Source organism: Epargyreus clarus, unplaced genomic scaffold (assembly GCF_041222505.1).
Source record: "Epargyreus clarus isolate Ecla_fem2 unplaced genomic scaffold, WU_Ecla_fem_2.2 ptg000008l, whole genome shotgun sequence".
In the NCBI taxonomy this organism is placed as follows: Eukaryota; Metazoa; Arthropoda; class Insecta; order Lepidoptera; family Hesperiidae; genus Epargyreus; species Epargyreus clarus.
The window spans coordinates 10,199,927-10,208,695 of record NW_027332216.1 but is presented as its reverse complement, the minus strand read 5'-3'; the positions used below and the strand labels follow the sequence as shown (position 1 = coordinate 10,208,695).

Below are 8,769 nucleotides of genomic sequence, written 5' to 3'. Positions count from 1 at the left end.
ATTTAATTTTAAATATTTAAGTTTAATTGAACCTTGATCTGTAGCTCACCATATTTATTGAGTTACCGTCTAGTGGTATACCATCTTTCTCGCAGTGATAGCCTAGTGGTTAAGAAACGCGGTCTCTCGATCGAGGGGTCCGAGGTTCAAATCCCAGGCACGCACCTCTGATTTTCAAATTTATGTGCGTATTAGAAATTAATTATCGCTTGCTTAAACGGTGAAGGAAAACATCGTGAGGAAACCTGCAATCCTGAGAGATATATAAAAAAAAAATCTCAAAGGTATGTGAAGTCTACCAATACGCATTTGGCCAGCGCGGTGGACTATGGCCTAATCCTTCTCATTCTGAGAGGAGACCCGTGCCCAGCAGTGGGACAGTAATGGGTTGATGATGATGATGGTATACCATCAGAAAGAGATTATTAAAATACCTTTGATTGTTTATTATTGATATCATCTGTAACTGTAAAAATATCAACCCATATTTTTTATTTTTACGTTACATACATATCATTTGGCCCCACGTCAGTTGTATATCTCCACAATCGGCATCATTTCTGATACCTTTCTTAACGTTTCTAACCGATAGTATAGTTTGCTTTTCTATTGTTTATCAACAACCACTTATGATACTATGACGCAAAGAAATATCCGCTTTGACAAGTATCTGGTTTTGCCGTTTATTACCTTATCACGGTTTGATTTCAACCAAGCTTATAGATAATCTCATGGCGCTTTTAATAAAATATAAAACAAAATATTGTATATATTAAGATATAGATCAAAATTGTGAAATAGCGTTCCAATAAGACTCGTTATTAATACCCAATCTATACAAATTTTGTGTACCAAATACTGAAATACAATACTTTCTAGTATGAAGTAATTGTCAAATGCTAATCTTTTGTAGGCTACTCGATGGGTAGATTGATTATTAATAACGGGTGTAAATACTTGTCAACCAGAGTAAGAAAATGTCGTTCCTATAAAATTAAACATTTATGATATATATGTTATCAAGTTTTTTCGTTTCTCATAATATTTTATCTCAATTGAGGCTTAACATCAAGTGCAGATAAATATATCAAAAATATTCCATATCTTCTACATACGCATTAAATATCTTGTCTCTTACCACCTAGTAACTTCGTATAATCCTTAAGGTATTTCCACTCTTCTTTATCTTTAATTCCTTTCTTGAATATATTCCCATATATAAAAAAGTTCTAAAGATGGTTATTGGGCATTGCCGCCTGTGGACATTTGTTATCAACTTCAGATAGGAGTCCTGAGGACAGCCACCAATGCTAACCATGAGGGAAGTTAAAATTTCTTTTTAATATCTCCGAGACCACCGCCTCCAAATCCGAATAAATATTTCCCTAGGGAATCGAGCCACAAATGATTCTACTCCTTTGAGAGAGAGTTTAGAATATCATTTGATAAATATGAGATATCAGTGAATTAACATAAATCATAATGTTTTTATTACAAACCAGAATAGACCAAAGTAATCCATATTTGTACTTGTCAGATTGGCCTTGACTCACTTCATAATAAGTAGTACGATTTGGGGTCATGATTTATTTACCTGTTAGATTGGCCTTCATTAGTACCTTCATAATTCGTCCTAGTAGGAATTAAACTACTGCATTTAAGATGACAGTAAAGAGGTAAGAGTTTTTGAGACGATTAATCTATTTGTCTTGGCAGTGTGAATTGCGACCTATTACACTGGTAAGTAAAAGCAGTGATAGCCTTGTGGTTAAGAAACACTGCCTCTCGATCGAGGGGTCCGAGGTTCAAATCCCAGGCACGCACCTCTGATTTTCAAATTTATATGCGTATTAGAAATTAGTTATCACTTGCTTAAACGGTGAAGGAAACATCGTGAGGAAACCTGCATACCTGAGAGATTAATAAAAAAAAAAACTTAAAGGTATGTGAAGTCTACCAATGCGCACTTGGCCAGCGCGGTGGACTATAGCCTTATCCTTCTCATTCTGAGAGGAGACCCGTGCCCAGCAGTGGGACAGTAATGGGTCGATGATGATGATGACGCTGGTAATCTGAGCCTCTGGGGTTCACGGGTGTTGATTCTTATTAAAAAAATATTATTGTGCGAGGTATTCATATCTGCATGCCTCAAAGGTTAAAAATCGAGAGCATTTTGACAAAAATAGATTCTGATGACGGTACTCTTTTCGAGAAACAAATGGACAAGTAATAAGTATGTCAGGATTAAAAATCTGCAAACGAATAGCCGTTGGAAATCTAAAATGTTAAGATATCTAATTCTTTTCAGTTACCATTGTACCCCAGCGATATGTGCTGGGGTTCCTGGGTCTCTTCGCGTTAGCAAATGCGTACACAATGCGAGTGTGTTTGAGCATGACCATAACACAGATGGTCACTCGCTTGCCGGCGTCAGAACACATCATTGGAGAAACATGTCCAGACACATCTATTACTAACACGGACTCTTCTAGTAATTCTACTGTTGTTATATATGAGGTAATACTATTCAATATATATATGTGAATATCGCTTCGATAAATTAAGTTCTTCTGAAGCTACAACTTCAATAGATACGATCATTTGCATAAAGAAAAGAATCAAAACAAGCAGGTGTAGGATTTTATGCAAAAACATCGCCGGATCAATAGAAGAAATTAATTTAATGTTTAAGAATTACAGCATGTACTTCTACATGCCTATCAATTTTCTCTTGCTTCCTTTAAACATCTTTAAATCGATTTTAAACTGATCAAGAAGTTTACAGATCTTTAAGACAACATTAGAAATGTTATATACGTAAGCGTTTAATATAAAATCTAATTCTTTGTTAATAATTTTCTAGGGTCGAGAACGGTACGATTGGAATGAAGCGACACAAGGGTTTCTACTAAGTGCTTTTTACTACGGTTACGTTATCACACATTTGCCTGGAGGTCTTCTAGCAGAGAAGTTTGGTGGGAAATGGACAATTGGCATCGGGTTGTTAGTGACGTCCATTGCCACTGCGTTGACACCGTTAGCCGTTACTGCTGGGGGCGCCACTGGGCTCTTTTTCATTAGAGTTTTAGAAGGCGCTGGTGAGGTAGATATGATTTTTTACACAATGATTTTATAACTGATTTGAAATTATTTAAATACAATAGAAAAGTTAATTCAACGAATTGATTGTTGCTGAATAAGATTATTGAATTTAGAATTATGAACGTAAGATATTCAAGAGTAATTTACTATTATAACAAGTGACACAATTCCGATATTTGCTTTTTTGTAGCTCATCGATAGGAAATTATAATATTATTTTATTTTTAATTCCTAACAGTGAAGGGATGAAAAATTAATACTGAAACTTTCGTTATATATACCTTATATACCTTAAGTGGTTACCTTTTTCCGAAGGCGCTACTTTCTTAACAAAAGCTTTTTATAGGCGATTCTTAGGCAAAGTAACGGTAAATCCTACGATTTCGGTCTCATAATATGTCCATAAAATTTCAGGGTCCAATAACACCGGCTTTCGTGTTGTTATTAGCTCGATGGGTGCCCCCGTCGGAAAGGTCCCGGTTCGGTGCGATGATATTCGGTGGGGCTCAGATCGGAAATATCTTTGGCCCTTATATCTCCGGCTTGTTATTAGCTGATGGAGGTGATTGGGCCAATGTCTTCTATTGTTTTGGCGGGCTAGGCATGATTTGGTTTATATTTTGGGTAAGATTTTTTTTAAATATTCTTTTTATTCATTTGATTATGTATATTATTACTCGATTATTTCTATTCAATTTTAATAATTAGTAGTGTTAGAAGTAATAAGAAGACATTTTTTTTTTATTTTTGAATTATCTTTATTCATGGTCTATTAAATACAGTAATCATTTAACTACTCACGTTTATTAATTTTCAGTCTCTTTTATGCTACAGTACGCCAAATTCTCATCCATATATATCTGATGAGGAAAGAAAATTCTTAAATGAAAACGTAGCAGCATCAGGATTACATAAACGGTTGGATCCAGTACCATTCAAAGCTATATTGAGATCTGCTCCTCTTTGGGTGCTTATAATGGCTGCTGTAAGTATAGACCTATATTATACATACAAAGTTGGGGGTAACCTTTTGTATACCACATTGCTGCTTAGTCTCTGTTCAATGCAATTTAGGGAGGCTTGGCGCAAACGCTGTCATAATTCCAATGCGAATTGGTAGAGAGTCATGAGTTAGCCAGCCAGGCTATGTTCAAACCGCCCATGACACTTTCGACAAGTTTCAATGACTGTTATTTATGTGCTCCATATTTTACTAGCTGAGAATCTTTCAAAGTCTTATTGCTAGCTTCGGCTTTTCCACTAACTAGACAAAACCTGGATTATATTACACTTTATTGAAACAATGGCGATAGATAGAGATACTCGTGCCTACTTTTTAGTCGCTAGCCCATGTCGAATGTTTTAAAACCGCTCATGTCAGCCAAGTTTATTTTCTCCAATGATCCTAAATCTTAAAGCCGAAGTCTCCACTTATATATGTACATACATTACTGATCATGACGACACAAGAGTTTATATATTCCATATTTTATTATGTTTACCTTTTCCTTCACAGATCGGACATGACTGGGGTTACTTTACGATGATTACTGACCTACCTAAGTACTTCTCGGATGTACTAAAGTTCAATATTAAAGAGACAGGGCTGATGTCAGCTCTGCCCTACATAGCTATGTACGTGTGTTCGTTCATATTTGCAGGCTTATGTGATATTTGCATACGGAAGAAATGGCATAGTATTGGCACGGGGCGGAAGATATACACAACAGTTTGTAAGTTATTTGTTTTATTAATTTATATCTCAGGACAAATAAAGAGAACGCCTTGCAGAACTGTATATTGATGCATAGCTTTTACTTGTGTGAGTTAGTGAAGGCCATTGTACTTTTCATTAATGTTGCAAATATTTTTATTTTATAACGACTGGTCCGTCTTAAGATATATGTATATACTTTTTTCAAAGATTTCATATTGCTTAATAAAGGGTCACGATACAAAATCTTTTTAATCAAGGTCGTTTGAAGAATTTTGTTTGTATACTTTAACATATTGTTTGAGAGGATGTCTAAATTTGTATCTGAAATCATGTTTCATGCATATTACGGCTTTATTGAAAACTCAAGTCATGGTTTGCTGCCGTCAAACCATGAGTGGTTCTCCTTTAAAATACCATAAATGAGATACTACTTAAAACACGCATAATGGCAAACTAAGTAATTCTGTAATTGCTTAATCTCTTTCCTCGTTTACTTTTAACTGCGTTGCTTACTAAGAAAAAACCCATGCTAATTAATTAAATCTAACAAATTCTATGACCCAAAAACGTGTCCATGAATCCATCACGTCTAAGGAAGCCATTTTTTCCTCAGCATCTTCCGTGCCGGCCATCTTTATTATTCTCGCTTCGTATTCCGGTTGTAATCGTGCTGAGGCCGTGGGCCTCTTTATCGCCTCTATGGCGTTCATGGGAGGTTTCTACAGCAGCGTTAAGATCAATGCCATGGACATAGCGCCTAACTATGCTGGGACGTGCTCTGCCTTTGTGAACGGGATTGCGGCTATATCTGGTATCATTACGCCGTATCTGATTGGGTTGTTGACACCCGATGTAAGTATTATATTAAGGGTTTCTGAGTAATTCTGTTGTATTTTTAAAAAAATCGAATAACCCTGGGATGCTCTAAGAAATTGTAGAAATAAATGAGTATTAACTTCACATGATGATCACAGCTACCCATGGAGACCAGTAACCCTAAATAAAATTGCAACTATCAAGCTCAAAGGACTAGCTTGGAATGCTTTGTGTAATTGTCTCTCCCTTTCAGACTTCATGCTACAACACATCAGTGCTTAAAACATTTTATTTAATACTCGAACACTTTTGATTTAATATAATTTTTAAATCATACGTTCAAAAACCATCATCCTTTCGTCTGACGCAGTCGCGCAAAAATGTAGGTCAAAAATCCTACCCAATGTAGGTTTATGATCAACATTTTTTTGTGACACGGGAGCAATATTAATATTCATATTAATATTGCTCCCGTATAATATATTAATTTCATCAACACATTATAGTTAAATTACATTAAAAAAACACATTACATACAAACTTAAATGGAAAACAGTAGCTGAAGACGATGTTACACAATAAGTCAAAATACTGAGGAACATAATACAAAATATACGTTCGATAACTCTTACTTTGATGCGTTAACTAATTTAGCATCCAGTCATCTGTAACATTAAAAAGAGGAGCAAAAAATATTTTTTCACCACAAGCACTAGACTAATGTTTTGGTATAAGAACTTCATCGGTTGAACGATCCCATTTCGGTTAAAGGTGAAAATACGAGTAATCAACCGGAAAGCAATTCGGCACTTCCTACTGTATCAAGTTTTTGTACTATACAGCCTAAAGCAAACAATTCACTTTGAATTGCTTTCGACAAAAAGTGACTCAATTGTAAAGGAAATGTAATTCATACAATTTGTTTACAAAGCTTTATTTGTGTAGGATGATCGAATTTAATAATGTTTTTATTTCAGAAATTGCGGGATGGTATAGCGCTTAAAGTTTTCAGTAATCTTTTTCCAATAAAATAGTAATTACTGGTTGTTTTGATTGGGTTTTAAAATGTGTGTTCATTAGTGGTACTTCCGTATGTAGGTAATTGTTATATTGCCGTTACCGGAATTTGGGAACGCACTCCGTGCTTCTTGATAAAGCTTTGCTGGCCTCCTTTTAACAAATGCACAAACTCTGTTTTATTCTGTATTATGATTAAATAAATTACGTAACGGGATAAAGATTACCACGCTTTTTTGAACTCGATAAAATTTTTAATATTCGCTAATTTCGAATTTATATTTTATTAATAATATTTTAACATGTTTTATTATGAATGAATGAGATTACAATTAAATTCAACATTGAAAAACAATTTCCAGGAACGACTGTATTGTTGCATATGTTGTGAATAGTTAACTGTATTAGTTACAATATTAAGCTGATACCGATGAAGTAATTTTTGTTAACTCATTAATGTAATTTCAGCAAACACTTCAACAATGGCGGTTAGCTTTCTGGACAGTATTCGCCGTATTAGTGGGAACAAACATCGTATACGTGATCTGGGGATCAGGTGAACAGCAATGGTGGGACGACGTGGACAAGTACGGCTACCCTCCGAACTGGAAGCACGGGCCCTTCAAGAAGAGGCAGCAAGACGCAGAGAAGAAAGTCGTTTACCCAAAGCATGACCACTCTCCCGTATTGAGTAACTGAATCTGTGATGTGACTTTAATAAAATTGTTTTATAAACTTTTATTTAACTTGCCTTGTTAGTTCATATGCATAGGCGTCAAATCTTGCAACTGAATTTTCAACCCCAACTGCTTGAATTAAAGTTTTCAATACAGTTGGTTTGAATGACAACGCATGATTAGTTTAGAAGCATTATTCTACATCCATTCAGGCAGACGTTCCAAAGTAATTTTAATGCACTCCGATGGGTATGGGTATCAAAATATGGAAGAGTTTCGGAGAAAAATATAAAAAATAAAAACACGTTACTAAAACGCATGCTTCTTTTAGCAAATCTCTTCGCTATATAACTGCTGTTTCTTTGTACCTAAAAAGCAAAATTAAAATATGAAAAACAAAATGACGTTACTAAAACGCATGCTTCTTTTAGTAAATCTCTTTGCTATATAACTCCTTTTTACCTAAAAAGTCCGTTACCGTTTACGTTCGTTCGAAGTACTCTATTCACTTAAGGCTGCACTTCGCCTACTTCTATTTAATAGCAAGTTCGCGGTAGTGTGTTTTAGTTTGAAGGGAGCCACAAGCGTATAAGACATCATAGTAGGCATTCTTAACGAAACATCTTGTGAGGCTATTCTAGGCATATCTACATAGAAGTATTTTTATAAGATTAAAGTAGTAAATTAACATTTTATTGACACCTTTGGACATCTGTAACCAACTTTTTTTTTATAATATAAGAGTAGCAGACGAGCATGCAGTCCACCTGATGGTAAATGGCTACTAAGATAGGATTAGATATTCCTATCTGAGGTCGGCCACAGTTGCGCTACCCCTGAGGACTAAGCTGGAACGCCTCGGAAAAGTATGTCCCCCTTACCACACCCTTCAATACGGAACACGCCGCCTAACACTGCTGTTATAAGGCAGAAATAGGCGTGGCGTTGGTGCCGCCGGAGTCGAACCACAAAGGGTTCTACCACCCTCGTTCTAGAACACCTCTCCTTGAAACCGATCATAGTTGCGTTGCCACTGAGGACTAAGATGGCCTTGCTTGTTCTCTATTTAATTTTCACAAATAATAGTTAAACGTAATGGAAACTGAAGAACATAATTATCAAAGAGTCCAATGGTAACATATTTTTCATACTTCGTCCCACCCGCATACATGATACAACAGTATCTATTTATGTACCTTATTAAACGTAAAATTAACATTAAACAAAGTAGATATGAGTGGTATGTTTTGATAACGCGATCATTAGCCGTAACTAACAAAGACATTCTGTACTGAGTCGAGACTAATTAATACTTTACGCTTCCACACACGCTATGGCAACCGTGGCCGAACTTATTACCTGTATTGAAATTCATTATATCATTTTCTTTAGAGAACTTCAATTTTGTTATTACTTTAGTCACTGTACATCTGAATGGGT

At 35.5% G+C, this 8,769-nt stretch overlaps 1 protein-coding gene across 1 annotated transcript; it reads left to right on the top strand.

Moving 5' to 3' along the window:
- Positions 1–2,376: 2,376 nt before the first annotated feature.
- LOC140744025 (putative inorganic phosphate cotransporter) lies at positions 2,377–7,351 on the top strand. Its single transcript, XM_073075459.1, has 7 exons — positions 2,377–2,517; positions 2,864–3,103; positions 3,517–3,726; positions 3,920–4,087; positions 4,619–4,835; positions 5,433–5,671; positions 7,121–7,351. The coding sequence occupies exons 1-7, from the start codon at positions 2,377–2,379 to the stop codon at positions 7,349–7,351; spliced, it is 1,446 nt and encodes a 481-aa protein (XP_072931560.1).
- The last annotated feature ends 1,418 nt before the right edge of the window (positions 7,352–8,769 follow it).

What these genes read in the sequence shown, in the direction of transcription:
- LOC140744025 (XM_073075459.1), top strand. Translation starts at nt 2,377, where the DNA reads ATGCGAGTGTGTTTGAGCATGACCATAACACAGATGGTCACTCGCTTG. An exon ending in CTACTGTTGTTATATATGAG is followed by an intron (nt 2,518 to 2,863) that starts GTAATACTATTC and finishes ATAATTTTCTAG; the next exon opens with GGTCGAGAACGGTACGATTG. An exon ending in GAAGATATACACAACAGTTT is followed by an intron (nt 4,836 to 5,432) that starts GTAAGTTATTTG and finishes TTTTTTCCTCAG; the next exon opens with CATCTTCCGTGCCGGCCATC.